This window comes from Ammospiza nelsoni, chromosome Z (genome assembly GCF_027579445.1).
Source record: "Ammospiza nelsoni isolate bAmmNel1 chromosome Z, bAmmNel1.pri, whole genome shotgun sequence".
In the NCBI taxonomy this organism is placed as follows: Eukaryota; Metazoa; Chordata; class Aves; order Passeriformes; family Passerellidae; genus Ammospiza; species Ammospiza nelsoni.
In genome coordinates, this window is record NC_080669.1 from 50,303,513 (window position 1) to 50,323,711 (window position 20,199).

The 20,199-nt window shown below is 38.5% G+C and overlaps 1 protein-coding gene across 1 annotated transcript in view; it reads right to left on the reverse strand.

The window, feature by feature from the left end:
* The window catches only part of MAST4 (microtubule associated serine/threonine kinase family member 4), a 102,628-nt gene that overhangs the window by 65,634 nt on the left and 16,795 nt on the right, over positions 1-20,199 (reverse strand). The window contains exon 2 of the mRNA XM_059491755.1: positions 7,863-7,951. Coding sequence (XP_059347738.1) covers positions 7,863-7,951 — 89 coding nt within the window. The remainder of the gene's footprint in view (positions 1-7,862; positions 7,952-20,199) is intronic.

Sequence of the window (20,199 nt, forward strand, 5' to 3'; positions counted from 1 at the left end):
GAATCATTCTGAATACTTCTGCAGGCGCTTTCCAAAAAGTGAGGAGCTCAGGCTATTTAAAAATCTGGATTGACTATACCTGAAACCAGCAAAAAACTTGCCTCAGCTATGGCAAGGAAGGTCTGTATGATCCTTAAATCCATCTACAAGAAAGCTCTACATGTTCCAACCATTAATTAAGTACTGAGAGTGCTTTTTTTACAGGATTTAATTTCTATCTGCATGTAACTTACTATTTAGAGTTTCTTCTCCTGTCCTTAAACCAGTAGATGATTTGAAATTTCCATAACCATTAACTGCACCCAAAAGAAATGCTAAATAAAAAGTTTTGTTTTAGCAAATCTGTTTTTGTAATTATACATATAACAGCAGTCAGAGTAACTGATATATTGCACGAGTTTTCTTTCAAGATCTGACATTCAGAGCCCTGCTTTATATCCCAGCTTTTAGCATTTCTATACTTCACCACAAAAACACACTATGGGGCCTTATTTATTTACAAGCATAGCTTTCTTTCCCTTAAAATATATGGTGCAAACAGCTTTGCTGATTACTATGCTTCCATGTTGCTAACTAAAGTACATCTCTCAGAATTATCTGATGCAAGCAGTGAGCCCCTGACATAGTGAGACCACACTATTAACAGTCAGCATTCTACCAAATGTCAACCTGAAAGTCTGAAAAGTCCTAGAAATAGGATTACAAGAGGAGGTAAAACCTTCTTAAACTTTAATTTTGCTTTAGGGAATTGCATCATGTAATCCCACAGTGAAAGACTGATGTCTCGAGACATTTTGGGATAAATATGTGCTAAGGAAAGGGCAGGTCAGACCTTACCCTGGTCTGACAAGGCAGTGCCCGGCCCTGTACACCTCCAGCCCCCTAAAGCCTGTATCACAGAACAACAGAGATGTCACTCTCTGGCACAGTGGAGGCAATGGCCCTCTGGAGCCTCTAACCCAGCTCCTGAGTGGCCAAATGACTGGAAAACCCACCAGGGGAAAGGGCCCAGGAAGTCCAGGGGCATTTAAGGCCAAACACAAGGCCATGGCATTGTCTAGACCTCACTTCCTTGGGGAAGTTCTCCATGAACGGTGCTGGAACTCACAGGTTGGTTACTGTATGTGGGCACTTCTGTATCTTTTCTGTCTTTCCATTCTTCTCCTTCTTCTAATCACCTCTTCTTAGAATTTCTGAGTAACTTAAAATCAATCCCATTTAGTGTTTGCTAAGTTCAATGGGCCAAGTCAAATCTTTGAGAAATGATCAATGCTGACTGAATGTTACACTAGAACTTTTGCCCAAGTTCTTTGATATTCTGAAGTTGCCAGTGAAGCTGTTTTTGTTGTTTGACCTCTTGAGAATATCTTGTCAGTATTTCCCCTGTGTATGCAACTTGAGGTACATGAACAACCGTAAGTAATTTAACAACTTCATTGAGTGAGCTGTTTGGGGCCTTATACCTATTTATCCAATCTCCTAGAGAAAGTCAGGTTTGTCCCTGCCATACTTGGGTGGACAATTCTTTACGATCCCTCATGTTCCAGTATATATGACCAGCATGTGTTTCTCTTCCTACTCCATGAAGGGGAGGGAGAAAGGCAATTCTGACTGGTTTAGATTAGAATATCATCTTCCAGTCTTCCATTACTAAGGAAAGGAAGCAATATCTTTCAGTCTTATACAGAAATCTCCCACATTCTATCCCATCTGCCCTTCTCCCTGAACATGTATAACAATAAACGTATGCAGTATTCCAGATGAAATCTAACCAGGACACTGTACAGTGGCATGAAATATTTTCCAAATTTAAATGAAAATTACTTTCTTTATACATCTTCTGAGATTTCATTTTCAAAGCTCCACTAGACTGGTCCTTGCAAACATCATGTTATACCGAAAATGCAGTGAGATCCTAAACTAAACTCTATAATAGGTGACTTCACAGTTTATCACAGACATTTCTGTTACAGGTCCTCCAGTATAAAATGCTGCATATTGCAATTTCATTCTTTTTTATTCAAGTCATTCACTTATTTCAAAACAGTTCCCCGATGTTATGTCATACTGGATGTCTTCCAAATTTGTGTAAGCTACAGTAATTTTTGCCATTGCCACTTATAAGAATAAAATGTTTGGCCACAAAAACAAAACCGGATGACTCGACTGATAACCTCCACTCACACTTTATAATATTCCTCATTTTAGCACAAGCCTCTTTATACCCTTAAACAATTTCCTACTTATCTTACAATTCTTGTCCTAGTCATCTCAGTGGCACCACATGGAATATTCTTAAAATACAGACAAATAAAATTTACAGCATTGTTCCTAACAGCTAAATCTTGCTCCTTCAGCAGATACAATTAAGAAGCACCACCTGTGTCTATTAATCATTAGGGGTTAGTATCAACCACATGAAGAAGCTCCTGTGACTTCTGAGGTGGGGACACCTGAATGCCCTGACTTGCTGAGATTATAATCATTCACTTTGCAGGCTGGGTGGTGCAGATGACCTGCCTACACAGCATCAGACAATCAGCTGGAAAAGCCCATTAATGACACAGGCACCAGGTACCATCCAAGCTATGCTGCAACTCTTAGCTTCCCACAATTCTCTATGTATTCAACAGCTCATGGAAAACTTAGAAGTACTTTTCAGCAGGTTTAACACCTTTCAGCCTAAATACTAAAGGCAAAGGATGTCCTCACCACTAACCTAAGGCAGTTGCTAATGAGCCTAAAGGTATTACCCAGCATGCTTTCTATTTTTGCAAGAAATAGAAACACTTTATGTAGTGAAAGCTGATACTGTGTGATCTTTACCTGGATGCATAAGGCATGGCAAAAGGCTTCAGTTGCAAACTAAAGTCTGCAGAGATCATTTCTGTCTGTAAAGTCAATCAGCTACAGGTCCTGCCTAGAGAAAAACTGATTTGTATACACTGTATTGGCAATTAACATACATTAACAGACATATAGTATCTGCTGTACATACTGTCTTTTTCGTATCTCATTTATCATCCTGAGTCTCAGACCTTACCCCATGGGCTCCCAATCCTTGGACTACCTACTGCTCTAATAACACTTTAGTGTATCCCAGAAGCTTTTATGGTCACTGTTGCTTACAAACAAATCTGCCCCTTCCCTGACAGGTGCCACTCATGCACTACCTGCAGTCTGCACAATTTACTTACTTCATAAGACTGTCTCACTTGTCTCTCCCTCCCATCTGACATGAATCTGAGTATGACTGGGATAGCAAGGCTAATAGTTAAAAAACTCCATGTAAGTATTCAGTGCTTGTCCCAATCAGCTAGCATCTGTAAAGATTAACAACAAACTCCCTTGTAGGAAAAATCTTCTATTATCTCCAGAGTAAGCAATGAAAACTGTGGGGGAAGAATGGGGGGATAATTTGCCTGAGATCTCTATATTAGACTTTCTCATACGAGGCAATTATTATTACCCTAAACTTGGGCCACTGGTCCTCCTCAAAGAACTTCTATCTAAACTATAGAACAGCTGATACCTCCAGTTCAGACTGTATCTGGATGAAAAACAGGACTATAAGGAAGAACATAGGTATAAAATGCAGTTGAAGAACTATGCTTACATCCAAGATGTTCGTCCTCTAAAACACAGCAATCCTATTCACATCCAATCTAGTTCAAATCCAGTTTATGACTAAACTAAAGTAGCTACTTTATGACTAGTAGTTTATGACTAGACTAAAGTAGCTACCTGAGCTCTTCAGCATATCTGAAGTAACAGCACATTGCTTCCAAAGCTGCAGCCAGACCTCTAAATGATTGGTCTGCAGATACCAAAGATGAAAATGTTATTGAGCAAAGTCAGAGGCACTGGCAGGAGTGGTTATGCAGGAGCTCTAAGAGAGCTCCACCTTGAGATTCCAGAACACACCTTCACTCACTTTGCTACATTTGACACAGAGGACTCACAGCACTTTTCTGTCCTCAGAGATGGGAGGCCTTTGGGGAAACAAACCCAAGTAGCTTAAACTAGTGGTCCAAATAAAATAATCTCAAGTATGCCATGCAGAGTTAACTGAGAATGTATTTGGCTTGATCTCAACAAGCAATGAGGAAAAGCTTGTTAGGGAATCCAAGGGTGTCCTCACAAAGAAAGAAAAGACTCACTTCAGATGCCTCTGGGACAACAAATTCCCAACCAATGCCAACCATCTCATTAGGACTACACACAAAGCCAAGGATAACACTAAAGACTATTAAGATGATAACTAAAAGAAATTGATCCCGGGTGGATTTTCAAGAGTGTGACAATTTTGATTCCACTCAACTAGAACAGTCTAGAGTAAAGGGCATGCTGATTTCAGCTGAGATAGAATTTTCTTCTTAGTCACCGGTCCAGTGCTGTGTTTGGAGCCAGCATGAGACGAACGCTGGCAGCACACCGATGCTTCAGCTGCTGCTGAGCAGTGCTCACCCTTAGCCAAGGCCCTTCAGGGTCCCATCCCTGCCAGCGACCACGTGCTCAGGGCACTGGGAGGGAGCACGGCCGGGACAGTGACCCGAGCAGCCAAAGGGATGTTCCACACCACAGAGCAGCGTGTGCAGGGTGTAAACTGCAGGCAGCTGGCCCGGAGGGGCTGGCTGCTGCTGGGGGCTGGGCTGGGCATTGGTCAGCAGCTCGTAAGCAACTGTATTGTGGGTCACTTGCTTCTCTTGGGTATGATACACCACTCTCCCCTTTTCATTACAATTGTTATTGTTGTTATTATTATCTTCAGTAGTAATATTGTATTTTTTTGTTTTGTTTCAGTTACTAAACTGTTCTAATCTCAACTCACAAATTTTACTTTTGATTTTTTTTTCTAATTTTTCTATCTGCTGTAGGGGGGGATGGGCAGGTGAGCAGCTGCATGGTACTTAGCTTTTATTGCAGGTCTTTATCCTTTTGTTGTGCTTTAATCCCAGCTGGCAACTAAGATGGTAAAAACATTAAGAATCTAGTCCACTTAAATAAGAGCAACGAATGGAACTCTTTTCAGTAAGGGCAACAGCAGGCTCTCCCCAGAGATGGATAGAGCACCTGAGAGTAGGGAGTACAGGAGTGGGATCCAGCAGAAGAAAAAGCCTAACATGCAATGTGAGGAAGCTAACGATTTCTAGGATAGGTGATACTAAGAGTCCTCAATGCCTAAAGTTCCTGGCTTCCTCATCAGTTAAAATGAGTCCCTTAAAAAAGACAAGTGATGCAAGAACCAGTATTTTCTTTTGACAACCCAGTGACAAGAAATTGTGCAATGGTCTCATGAAGTTAAATCAGATGTTAGCATGCAACCTGATCCTCAGCCTGAACTCATGTGGGCAGATTGCATGAATGAAACAGAACTCTAAAAACACACAAGGAAAAATTCTCTAGAGCACATGCTCTTCAATGTCCTCCAAATTCTGCACAACCTCAAAAGAACATATTTGTCAAAAATGCATGTTATTACCACACTTCAGCCAAAAACAGACTAATGAATAAACCTGTTTGTTTTCAGTAAATGCAAGCACTGACACTTTGCTGCACATTCAGCTTGCTACATGCTCCCCAAGGACTGGGAACTTTTTTGTCTGCCTCTCCCTCTTCTACTGTTCCCCCTTCCAAAAGCACAAGTTAGTAAGAAATATTTGAAGGTTTTAGAGGATCATCTTCAGTCTCTCTGAAACTTAAGCTTGAGGTACGTGCTTCAGGCAGATGATCTGGCTGTAAAGTAAAAACTTCCAATTTAAAGAACTTTCCTAAGAGAATCTCAGCTTCAAAAAAGACCCTAAAATCATCTATAGCTGGACAGGAGATATACCAGGTTCTCTCCTTGGAGTCAAGGAGGACTCTCTGACTTGGAGCAAATCCTCTCAGCCAAGGAGGGCCAAGAAGAACAAACCCAGCAAGCTGTACAGCACACACAGTCTCTTGTCACATCCCTCTACCACACTTTGCAAGGAAACAGGCCTTCTGTACATGCCACAACAGAGAGGAGGAAGGCAATGCAAGTGTGCAGAACCTAGTGCAGTTTAACACCTGGCAGCTCTGACAACACAGAAATCACAGGATCACTGTAAATCCAGCCTCCCAAGTCTGACATTCTCACAGATTTACAGACATTAAACACTTGAAACACTGAACTCCTACTGCCTGTGTAGAGGAAAGTACTTAGCTTACTAAATTTGCAGCTTTTTTATTTGTGCGCATTAGGATGACAGTCAGTCACAGGGATCTGATGTACAGACTTGTCTAGGCACACTAGCCAGCTGAGCTAAGATCCAATAGTTGTGTGAATATTTACTATAATTACCCATTTACAGAAACAAGCTAATAACACAGCTGGACATACACATGCAAACATTAATCGCATACATGTGATGAGACTTACTATGAGGGTTACTAGTGCTGCTCAAGTGCCTAGCACACATGCCTTTGGAAATAGCCAAGTAAGAGAACCTACTGTATCCTGTGTAATGGGAGAAGCTGTCAGATTTCTGTAATATGCTTTTGAATAAACAGTACATACTGCTGAGTTTATGAAAAAACCACTTACACTTAATCTTTTTACTTATAGAATTGGTTTTCAACCTTCTCAGCTACTTGACAATAGCTGTGACATCAGAAATATTATTTCTCTTTTGCTGTTTGAGAAATCAATTCAAAAGATGAAGCAACTTGATGAAAGCCTAAGTCCACTGCCAGACAGAAACTTTCCACCATTTATCAAATACACAACCTATATCCAAATCCCAGGCAACATGTGCTGGTCAGCCCATATTTCAGAGTTCATCAGGCATCACTGTCCCAAGGTTTCCATTTCAAAACAGATGGTATAGTCATTTACAGCAGCAGACATGCTAGAGCAAGCATTGTTACTGCTTTCCACAAGTCAGCACAGCACAACCATGGACACTTTTTATGGTGACCACAATCTCCTCCTCCAAATGGAAATTTCTGTGTTTGGGAGATCCAGAATGGCATTCCAAACATTTCAAAATTTAATTTTCCAGTTTCAAAACAATCTGCACCATGTTTTACTTTGTTGTTTTAAATGCACTACTGACTTGAACTCTTTAAAAATTTTCATGTTGCCTGGATTCCTACTTGTGGCAGCTGCTTCTAAGAGCAAAAATCACCACCAGGTTTTCTCTAACAATGTTGCTTCCATAAGAAAACTGGAGATACCTTAATATACTTCAAAAATTCATGTGAAGCTCTGCACCTTCTTGTTTACCCTGCAAGAATATTCACAGTCATTGATCACACAAGGATTAGTGTGGTGCTTTCATTCTGGCCTGTGGTTATTGCCAATGCACCCTCAAAAATAAAAAGACAATAAATATTTGTGTAAATGTGAGGTGATATGCTAAAAATGTTAATTAAAAATTAAGGCAATTATTATAAATTAAATATTTATTTATGGACATTCATTCAAGCTTTAAGTGTTTCAGATGTTTGAAAAGAAAAACAAAATTATCATCAATTTATTGCCATGCACAGCAATAAATACAGCAACTACAACAATAAATACAACAATAAGTACAGCAACTACCACCAAAGTGCCTGACACTATAAATCCTCGGGAGCAGAAGTTCCAGGATCAGAATGTAATACAGACTCCACTACCTACCTTATGCGGTACAAGCTATAGGAAGAGCAAAGGTAGGAGGGGGAGAAAAAAATCTACCAGAATGCAAGGTGGAGAAATAAAAAATAGTTAAATGATATTTTTGGACTGATCATAACATAGGATTTATGGATCTAAATATAAAACAGAAATTGAGACAGGATGAAATCCAACTTTTTGCTATTACAGAACAGCAGTAGTAGCATAGTTATAAAATCACCTGTATGAGCTGAGAGTGGTGAATGAGGCCGAGGCAGAGCTGGAGACTGGCTACTGCCCATCAAACTCTTCCTGTTACTTGTTCTACAGCTGTGGGCAAAAAGAGAGGAAAGAAGACATTAGCATCAGAAATACAGCATGTACCACACATGGGCTTTTTGAGATTCTGCTACTGAGTTCCTTGACTTCCCAGTTTCCTATTAAAAATCAGAGCTATTGTTGTTTTTGTAGGCATGTCCAGGAAGTCTATGATTATAATGGATAATGGCAAAACCAGAAGTTTTCAAAGAAAATACACCATGGATACTTTTCAGGCTTGCACGTTTGCTGTTCTGTGCAATGACCGGCATTTCCCTGTAGAGTCATTAACAAAATATTCTTCTCCAACTAAAGCTTATTTCTCTGCCATACACTTTTTATAAAATATAAAAATAAATATAATGTAAAACACAGTCTCAGATTTACAATCACCATTCAATGACTAAAACTATTCCTGTTATGTGAACAGTAGCTTGAAATCACATGCCAGAGAGAGTAAGACTTATCAATTTGAGAATGATGTAATAATTATAAATTTAATTCTTGAGATAAATTTCACATCTGTGCCTTTTGTCAATGGAACAGATGATAACTAAGAAGATGAATGCATTTTTTTTTTTACTCAAACATTTTTCATCTGCAAAGCCACTAATTTCCCATACCACAAGATCATTAAACAAAATTAAAAGTAAATTAAGACACTGATTAAACTTGGGAAAGGAGGTATTTTTCTTAAATATATCATACAGTTTTTATATATTAGGTGGCAGAAGTAGTTTCCTTCTTCCCTCATTCTACTATAACAAATATTCTCATAAACATAAATCCCCAAACTACAAACATTCATGCAGAAGGAAAATATTATCCTGAACTAAGAGACCTTAGCTGTGTATAACTGGAGTGCATATGCTAATGTTTACAGCACTGCAATCAGAATTTTTCTGTAAAGGTTTAGAAAAACTCCAAAACGTCTAAAATGGAGAAAGTTTATACACAAAAGCATTTAATTATCAAAGCAGACTGCAAGAGAAGCAGATTCAGATCTTATTTGTAGACATCTCAAAAAACGAATTTTGTAACACTATGATCATCTCTCACTATGTAACAGCCAGAAACTGAGACTAATTAGTCTAGATATAGTTAAACTGAATAAAGTGCAAAAGAAAGGATGGAGTTTAACAGCATAAAGAAAAGCAGATGCAGAAGTACTCCAAAGTAATACAGAAGACAAGGAAAATAAAGAAAAATAACATAGATTAAAAGTCGAATATGAAATCAGTATAGATAGTATCTAAAAAACTCAAAAGAAGTCAAACACTAAAAGCACTCTCCCCTTCAAAAATGCTTTGTGAAGCAGCAAGAGCGGCACTTCCAAATCTCTAATAGGTCAATGCAAAGCCCATTTGCACACTGCACAAAGTTTTGCCATATTCCATAATTATTACAGTGATTTAACCTTCAAGTGTATCATTACTGCAGACCTTTTTAAGAAAAGAATGTACAAAATTATTGCAAGTTTCACATGTGGAATACTGTGAAACTTGCAATAATTTTGTACATTCTTTTCTTAAAGAGAAAAGTCAAAACTTATTTAACACATACACTGCCATTTTTAAGCCAAAAATAAAGGATGAACTTTTAAAATGTGAAATTATAAACACAAGTTTTTAGTAATCTGTCTAGATCAATTTCTACATTTTACATCACAAAACCTGAGCAAATATTCTGTATTCCATCAGACAACAAAGTCCTAATTGTTTCCCCTCTTCTCTAATTTTTTCCCAGGTAAAGAGCCATTGAATTCCTCTCTTATCAAAGAATGGTTCAAAATTTTCCTTCTGGCTTCATGCAACCTCACCATATTTTTGCCAACTTTCTTCCCTTTATCTGCTACTCTTGTTTTAAAAGTTTGAATAACTGTTTCTTTGCAATTCTCCAATCTAAAATTGAACCCAGAAAAAACTTCTGGTATTTATTAGACATTCATTTAAAGACAGAGAGATTGCATCCCTCCATGAGGATGTGATGGTATCACTGCCAACATCTGTGATGCAGGCTGGGGCTCAGAGCATCCATGATGTGACTTAAAAGCAAGATTTTCATGACTGAAATCTGGGATTTAAAGGACCATAACAAATTCTGGCAAAAGAAAGTAATACATTTAAAGCACAAAAATTTTAGATACCCTTCACAGATTTTGCAACATGGATGATTCCTTGCACTTACTTGTCACTTGCCCTTACTTGTAGAAATTGAAACTTTTATCACTTTCACCGGTCACTTTTACACTAATACCCAAACTTTACATTTCTCAGTTGAATGTGCAATGTCTTTGACAAATTATTATCAAAAGCATCTAATTAAACTTATCTTTGGGTTTTGGGGTGTTTTCTTGGAGGCTGTATATTTTTAGCACTCTGGAGAGTATGATGGCACTACCTTCAATATCAAGATCTTACACAATGAGAAATCTTTCCCCACTGCTGCCATTTCAAGAACACATTTGCTACTTGCTCAGATATGGCTGCAGAGACAATTTATCTTCTATCATACTCAAATGAAATGTTTTACTGAGAAATAAAAAATAAAAGATATGCAGTTCTCCTCTATTTGCCGTACCAGTAAGGTAAGATGCAACTCACTGCATGGAAGGACAAATCCATTCCAGAGCTCTCGCTGTAAACTTTGTGTTTCATTTGCGCTTCACAAAGATTTTGAAACAATGTAATCCATCCTCTATAATCTGTGAAACACAATTCCTTCCCCAAAATGATGCTATTATAAAAGAGGCATTTTGTAGATGAAAAAAAATAAACTTCACGGAACCTCGATGATCTAAGCTGCCAGAACTCCACAAATGGGAAGCAGGGTAGCACAAAGGAAGTATCAAAGTATTACGTACTGAACTGTATTTAGCATTGAAGCAGCTATTTTCCTTGTACAAAAGAATCTCAGAAGTTAAAACCATTTTAAAACAAAACAGTTTTTTTCTAGATCTCTGAACACATCAACTTTCCCCTTCTATTGTTTTCACAAAACTATTCTTCTCCTATTCAAATCTGACAAGATAAACCAACTGATAAGAGGCAGCCCTGAAATAAAGCTTCTTTGTCTGCAGTAAAGTTATAGCCATGCAGGAATACTCTACAGGGATTGTAACTTAGGGAAATATAAACCTTGGTAAACCACAGAGCACTAATCCCCAAAATGCAATTCTCTAAGCCTTGAATTTCATGCTGTGATCAGGTTGCATGCCAAGAAGAGACTAGCAAGCTAGGCAGCAGGTAAGATGCAAAGCTTAGAACACCTGAAAAAAAAAAAAAAAAAAAAAACCTTTTTACAAGATGAAAAAGAACAGGAGAGAGCACAGAAAAAAAAATCAGTCACTTTTAACAATAACTAAACTTTGGGGTGTGCAGAAAACTTGAGCAGAACAGAAAATTTACATTTGTTGCCCTTCGCCGCCTTCTCTGCCCCACAAATATCCTTCCTGGACTTTATTCCTCCTGGGTGACTACCTATCTGGAAGTCATTGACCTCACACTGTATCAGCAGTGCCTTGGACAAATGGCAACTCCTTATCTTAGAATCCAATTCATAATTTCTTATTTGTTTCCCAAATCCACCCCCTCAAGACAGGTTCTGTCATAGCTCCTGCTCTCTGTCACTGACACTCCTGCCCACTCACTCTTCTTCTCCCTATCCTGACTTCTCAGCATGTCTCACTGTGGGGGAATTCCTCCTTCACTTCAGCTCCAGTATCATTCCCAATGCACTAACTCCAAGTCACTTCTCCAGCTGCTACAGACAATCAATGTTTCTGATGAGAAGCACTCATGATAAAACAAACAGAAGACACTACAAAGAAAGTGCTTTTGCTGAACTTCTATTGTAACAAACCCAGGGTGAACAGCAGCTGCTGAAAGATGCTATCCAGTTGCATCAAGCTTGATTACTTTGCTCCTTAAATAGCCACAATTCTTCCCATATCAGGCAAAAGCTATTTGGGTAGAAATGAGGGGAACAGACTGAAATCAACAAAGCATGAGACTCGAGTAAGAGTATGATTGTTAAAATACAACTACATTCCACAATCTCCTGAAAACATTAAACAGAATAAAACGGTGAAGCAGAAATGCAGTACTTCTAGGACAGACAATATTTTATCCAGAGCTGAAACAGGTTTCCTGATAGAGTAATCAAGAAATGGCAATAGTTGTGAAAGATATGCACTGAAATGGAAATTTCTTCCTGTGAATGAGGGCTAAAAGATGAACAAATTACTGCCAATGAAGGATAATCACTTTTATTTATTCAAAAGAAGTAGGGAAAGCAGGCTGTTCTGTCAGAGCCAGGCTTGCCAGGCTTTTCATGGGAAATATGGCATTTATAATTGATAATTATTTCATTTCACTATCCTCAATCATTGTATTTACACTTGCAATTAAGATGTATTTGGAGCCCAAGCTATTTTGACAGGTTACCACCTCTCACAGGCTATGCTGAGCACAGCACTACCCCACACCATCTTAATTATTAGTGTAACATATAGCAGTTTAGTTGTAGGCAAAGATTAGAAGGGATTTCTCCCATTCTAAAAAGAGGCTACAAACAAATGGTTTTACTTGCCAATACAAGCACAAAGAAATTAAGTTAATGCCATATCCAGAATGTGAAGCCTAACCAGATACATATGAGACACTAATAATGCAAGACCAGCCTTCCTATAAAGGCTCCAGGGATAGAAAAAGGGGTTATAATTTCTCTGGTGTTAAAACTGCATAGTTGAAAACTACCCTAGCAGGAACATACTGTCTCTAGCAAGACTTGAGATATTGTGACTTTGGTTATACAGGAAAGTTAAATTTAAGTTCTATCTCAGTTATATTTAAGTTGTTATGAAGGTAGCTAAGGTATGACTTTACAGTTATTATCTTCAGCAACACCAATACTGAAGAGTCATTGAACAGTGCACACTGAACTTAAAAAAACCCAGAACATTTGAAGTGAAGAATTTAGTTCAGTTTGTCTTGGCTATTTTGTCTGGTTGGTTCGGTTTACTTTGTTTTTAAAGAAGAAGCCTTCTACATTAAAAAGCAGTTCAGTGAGTACTTCCATGTGCTCCAGAACCCAGACAAGTTCTGCGGGGATATTAACTGGAATAAATGCAAAAACCAGCTGCCCTGAAGAGATGACGCACATCGATACTGCAAGCAGCTTCCTTGTCGAAAGTAGCCTTGAAGCTTGTATTTGATGAAGCATCTCCAGACCCAGAAAGTTAAACACAGCCCACACAGCACCAGTTCACACCTAGATTGCTTTATGCAAGGAAACAAACTGGCCAAGAATATTCCTCAAGGAATTAGAGTTACACTTTTAAAGGCTGTCAGTATTTCACATTCATATAAAATTATTATCTAGCAGTATTTTCTGATATATTTTACCTAGACTGTATGTCTGCAGATACACTCTCCAAATTTGGTATGTGTATATACATGTGCATATATGCATATACAGACACATGTTCATATTCATATGCATAAAATGTATGCATATATTTTGATAAATATATATCTATCTCTAACATTCTACCTTTACAACATTGCACATACAGTCAAATGTTCTACTTACTATGTATACTCCTGTGAGGAATTATTCTGCATCAGTCTGTAATGCACTGCAGAAAATAGGCTACTGGGATTTAAATTTTAAGTGTTGTAATGTAGGGACAGATTCAGATTTTCCTCTTTTGTATGTGAGGTTTAGTCAACTTAAGTAAAGTGAGCTTTAATCTGAAGAAACAAGAGTGCTGTCAAAACATAATGAAAACAGCACACCAAGATGCAGCTGCTGGCTGCCCTAGTTTGGTGGTCTGTCTCAAACCTTTGCAACACTACACTGAGTGGCTTTGGCTACTGGCCAGACAAACACGGGCAGTAAGCTACAAGTCCTCTCTGAATACTGAAAAACGTGCATGAAACTCCCTTCTCCCTACCATTAATACCAATTACCAGCATGCCACCATGCCATCAGAACTTCACCTTTCCTCAATCATACAAAAGAAGAGACTTTTTCTTTGTATTTTCTACAGGGAAAATAAAACATAAAATGCAATCAACTAGATGTATGATCACCTTTTCCATAGACTGCCCTAAAGGATTCAAATGCGAGCATGACAGCATCACTGCAAAAGCAGACACCAGGAAAAATCACAGAATTGTAAAAATATCTGCCAAATGTCTAAAAACCAGACCTGAGGGAGACTGACACAAAGACTACTCACACTGAGAAGGGCTTCTCAATCTCCTTTGAACCAGTCCTACAATACAAATAACAAGGTCATTATGCCTTCTCAATTGCTAGTTGGATGTGTTCAGCATCTTCAGCTTCACTGACTGCTCTCACTTTTACTCTAGTCAATTTCGATCCATAGTTTTTCTTCTTCTTGCACAGGAGAAGAAGAAAATCAGTAGTTACAAGAAATCTGAATTTCTTCTACAGATTTAAAACGGCATACTTCTGTCTGTCCTGAACTTTCCTAAACCCACTGATTCACATTTAACTCACATAATTAAATATTCATCTCTACAGTAACAAAGAAAGAGTATTAAGCTAACTACTAACTCCATAGTTGTACAATATTCATAAAATAGCTGCACAAAAGTTAATGTCTGTACTACAACCAAAGTGAGTATGCAGAGGAGGGCATACAAAAAGAATGCTCAGGATCACAAACCCCTGGGCCATTGAGCAATTCTGCTTTATTATAACCAAATTACATTTTTGCATCTTCACATCATACAACCCATTGAGAACACGATGATGGGATCATTTAAATCCCACTGTTTCTTGAATTTATAGTTTATTTTGTATTCTGAGAAGGGAAAAAAAAAACCAAGTTACCAGGTATTTCTTATCCTGCTGAGAAATTTAACTAAATTCCTTGACACAAAAATGTTATTCATTCAAAATAGAAGGGTAACTAGGAAGCTAGCACCAAATGTAGAGGAAAAACATGCAGGGCTGGCCTAAATTACTGCTAAGTATGATTACCTGCATGTTACATAATTCAGAACATGCAAAAAAATCCCCAAAACAAACAAAGAAAAAACCTACCAAAATCAAAACACCCAAATCAAACAAACAAACAACAACAAAAAAAAAGCCTAACTGAAAAAAGCCAAAATCAGTAGCCACTGTGAAGGGTTTATAATATATAAGAAGCCTTGTCTTAAAAAAAAAAGTCATACATCACACCTATTAAGATCACAGCATCACTAGTTTGGAGATGTTAACCAAATGAAGTAGTGCCTTGACTTGCACCGTAGATAATCTTGCAGAAACTGTCTGCATTGGACAGGAAATAGCTATTTACCAGAGGGCAAGCCTATCTAGGCTGCAGACAGGAGGTTCAAAAAAGAGGCCTCCTTGTGCTTTTGGGCCATACCCTACAGTTTACATTAACCCTTATCACTCCATATTCTGACTACAATTTCCTGGTGCATCTCCTGTGCTAAGAGAATGCAGGCAGACACTTCCCACCAAGTTGCAGAGGAAACGCTGGGGGCAGGATGTTTCTCACTCTGACCCACTGCTGGTTGTTAACAGCTTGGGAGAAACTGGGGGAGCAGATGGAGGTGAGTCAGGATCTTGGTTGGACACCATTTCCTCTGGAGCCACCCCTTCACCTCAGGCTGGTGTGCTGTCCGCAAGGCTGTAGCACAGACACTGTCACAGGCGATGCTTCCAGTGGCTCTGTCCCTGGTTCAGGAGCGAGCCTTGCTGCTGCCCACAACACAAGCAGTCAGACTCAGTCAAGGGACCCCCTCAGCTGAGGCACCACCATTCTACCCCCTCAATGGGAAACAGTAGGCTTTTCCACATTTACATTCAAGCAGTGAATATATGGACAACTTTTACCCAGTCAGCCCCTTCAAAAAATAACCCCAAACAAAACCAATAAACAAATGGGTCCTGTTCCAGCCATACCTCCTTTGAACAACATCCACCCAGACTCAAGGACTAACCACAGCCAACTCTCCAGAACATTTTAATACTGCCAGGGAGCCAAGCACATATCCTGAGTTTTCTGTAACTCCAGTTGAAACTGAGGCCACCAGAGTTCAGAATTTAGATAAAACATGGGAGTGTCTCCAGATTACAGACCAAAGACCTGTTTGTCCAGTTACCTACCACAGTGAAACCCTGTTCACCCTCTCTCCAGTTTTCTCATTCTGTTTTCCCCTTAGAACTACCTCCTCTGGGGCTTCTTTACTTCTTACTCACTCAGAAGAGCACTGTTCCTAACTTACCATGTATCAGGCCAGGATGATAAGCCATACAAGCCTCTTCATAACAGTAATCATGTTCCTCAAAAAGCATGGAAAGAACTTCAAGGAGTGCTTCTCTTGGCTCAAAGTGTCTGCATGGCATCAATACCCAAAACATCCCAGTGGGTTAAAGACTGTCACGTTTTGAAATTAGGTAGTTACATGCAGCCAGCCTAAAAAAGCCTACTTCCTTGGTAGATGTCTAAGAGACACTACAGAAATTACTAATCCATTTTCAGCTGGGGGAAAAAAACCCAAGAAACTATTTTGTTTGCCCTGCTTCTTGTTATGGAAGTTGTGCTTCATCTTCCTTTCAATGTCCTCTATTTGTTGGTACCCATTAAAAATTTTATGTTGCCACAGTGACTTTCACATAAAAAAAATCAGAAGCTTATTAAAACAGAAGTCTACATCACATGAAACAGTCTGCATTGCACTGTACTACAGAGACTCGCCCAGGAGAAATCAGGCAAAGTCCTAGAAATACTTTTTCCTACATTATTTCACAATATTTTTAAGATAGTTTTACGATTTTTGTTCCCCTTTGTTTTCCACACGCCTCCCCCAACTTTTTTTTCTCCAAATAGTCTTCAAGTAGTAGAGCTAAAGTAATCACATCCTAAAATTCAAGGGTAGGAGATTGGGAGCTGCTTGAAGGAGACAGATTTTACGTGGTTTTACACACTAATTCAGTAGTTCTCCTCTGGTTTAACCTCTAATTATAATTAAACTTGACTCCTTTCTCCTATAATTAAGTAGAAACAATTCATTTTTACTCGGAAGAGCAGTAAGTCCAGACAGGACAGGACTGCTTCTTTCCTTCTTTAATAAATCTGGTAGCTCCCATTCTCTCAAAACTATGAGGCTGCTTGACTAAATGTGTTGTCTTCAAACCTTTAGCAATACTACCAAAGACTTAAGAAATGAACAGCTAAGACAACGTCAGAGCAATGCACCTGACTGAAGGAAAACGATACAGCAGATAAGCAGAGTAGCAGAGGAGTCTGAATTCTTCTATTATCACAACCAGCAGGATAAGAGTCTGAATTCTTTTACTCCTTGTGCAGGCTTCCCACTTGGGCAACAAGAAAAACAAAGTAGGGAAAAGCATTTAAGGAGGATAGTCCCCAGGAGACACATGCTCCTACTAAGAACATAAAGTTACCTTTTAACCTCTGGAGAGCCAGAAGTGGGGATACACGTCTACAGAATGGAAAGCAGTAGAGTGATGAAGCACAGCTACCTACTGAGCATTTGACATGTGAGGGAAATAAGCTTCATTCTTTCCGCAGCACTGTCGCACTAATTGCTGTGGTTTATCTTCATTCTTCATCCAAACATGAGAGTTGCCAAAAATTCACAATAAATGCCTAATCTTCAACAACGCAATGTAGATTTCCATCTTTTCTTTAAGGGAATCAATCCAAGTAACAGGAAAAGTGGTCCTATTTCTCTTCCCTTCTCAGGTTTTAAAAAACACAAGAGGAAATATTATGTAACTGAAGTGTCACACTTTCTATATAAGAAATATAAACACTTTGCAATTAATATTCTGCATTGCTTTTTGTTTGCACATAAGGAGTCAGTAATGCTTAAGCAGTTAATGCACTGGACTTAAGAAAAAAAAGAAAAAAACTTTAAGAAAAATTAAAATCATTATTTAGGGCAAAATACGGGCGTTTGAAAACTATGCCCTTTACGGGTTAGGAGATTGAATATGAACAATTAAGTGGAAGGCATTCAACCTCAAAACTATGTCTGTTCCCACAAGACCTCTGGCAGCACCATCAGTGTCCCACATTTGAGTATGCACACATTGACTGCAGTTCAGAAATTCAGTTTGCAAACAAAAGACCCTCCTCTCTTTAGTGAGACCCACATTCTCTTTCCATCCCACTGACAGCTGACCAAAAGTTTTTTAATTAAATGATAATTAAGCATCTAGAAGCATTATTTTCCCAGGGGAAGGTGAAAAAAAAAATCCATTCACTGCGCCCATTCAGCTGTTGGTCTCTGTTGAGCCTGTGGCAGAGGGCATCAATTAATGCCAGCTACGGCAGCTTTCATGAAGAGGGTGTTTGTTCTGCAGGAACCAGACATCTGCAAAGTTATGCTAAAAGGTAAGTGACCAAACACTCCACAGTGTCATGATCTTGAGACACAGCTACAGATTTTTCCGCAGCCAGCAAGGTGCCATTCCCCAACAGTCTTACAGAGCAATAACAAATTAAAGTCTGTGTTGGAGTTTCCAAACACAGTGATATCCCTTTTGAAGCAAAACAATAAATAACTGTTGTAAGAAATGGGTATGTCTGATCTACCTTTTTTCCAGATTAAAACTGGGCTTATGTAACAGACATAACTACTGATCATTACTTTTCATTTAACAATGCCTCATGAGAAATTCAACAGAAAAAAAATTAAGTACGTGCTGGCACATAGTTGACACCATTTACAAATGTACATAAATTATTTCTTTTCTCCATAGATTTGTATTAGATATACAGTATCTACACTTAAAAAGTTAGCTGCGTATCTAAACTGGTACAGTCACATAAGCGATCTCCCTTCTGAAGACAAAGTTACACCACAGATAAGTCTTTTACTGGTTCAGAATTTCTCTATTAGAAAATAAAAGTTTTTATTTTAACCATGAGAATACAAACTGCCTTTTTCAACTGCAATTGTGTACTAAGTAAGCTGTGTCAGCAAGATTAACTTGAACACCACCTACAGCTCAAATTATCCTCCCTGTATAAAACCCAGCACGCAGACTAAGTCTGGAAGCAAACTTCAGCTCCACATGCCAATACAGCTACTGAGGAAGGGAACCTATTACACATGCAGATCATCACACTGCACAGTCACAGTGAGGTAACTGGAAACATCTGAATAATCTCTAGTGAAGCAATTTAAACATCTCCAGGCACAGTCACAAATGGGGATGACACAAGGCCTCTGACATCCACTTACTTTTTTTTTTTAATAGTAATGCTTAATCATCAAGCACCACAGAAGCCAGGAAAGATCAGATGATTTATGTGTTTCAGTGTGCTGTCACAGACCTGCACAATATATATATATGCACATTTATAGTATTAAAAATAGTGTGGCATGGTATTGAAAAAAGTTTCAGTGGTGTATGCTTCATGTTTCAACTGACTGGATTACTCAGTGAGGTCAGAAACAAATTATCTAGGCCATTGCAAATAAAGTACTGACAATGCATTCATGTCATGTCATCAAACATCCCTTCCTTCTGACATGCTGTGCCACTTTAGTAATCCAAGTCTCTAAATCATAAACAACTGTTCAATTTTAGAATCCCTTTAGCGAATCTAAGATAGGCTTTCTGCAGATCAAAACACCATAGTGCTGGGTTGTGACCTGTCATACAGGCTCTGAGAAAAAATAATGCATTACCCAGGGAAAGGGAAATCCTTCTCTGCAATGATATACTTCAAGCTTCCTTCCACAACTAGAACACAAAATAACTTTAAGTTTATCCACCCAGTTATGCCTAATGAAAATCCAGTGAGTGAAACTGGAAAATTAGTAGCATCATTTTAGCAAAAAACTCTAGTACATATTCAACACTAGAAGTTTCCAAGCAGAGTGAAGCATATCAACATGAATGAATCTGGCCCACAAAATCCATTTATAGTATATCTTAAAGAAGATTTCTTACTGCTAGTGAAGTTTTACAGAAAAAAATGGAATTTCCAGAATAAAGTTAGATTTCTCATTTACATCTCTCCTGACCACTTCAATGGTCAGTAAACCTTATTCTCTCATGAAAATCCAAGAACACAGAAACACAACAACAACAACAAAAAAACCCCAGAATTAACGTGTATACTTTCTATACTAGACTTAAACCTATATATCAATACAAGAATACAGGGAAAAGGCTAAGACCATCTGAAACACATTACAGAGTATATAAGCAATTTATGAAAACAACTTTTG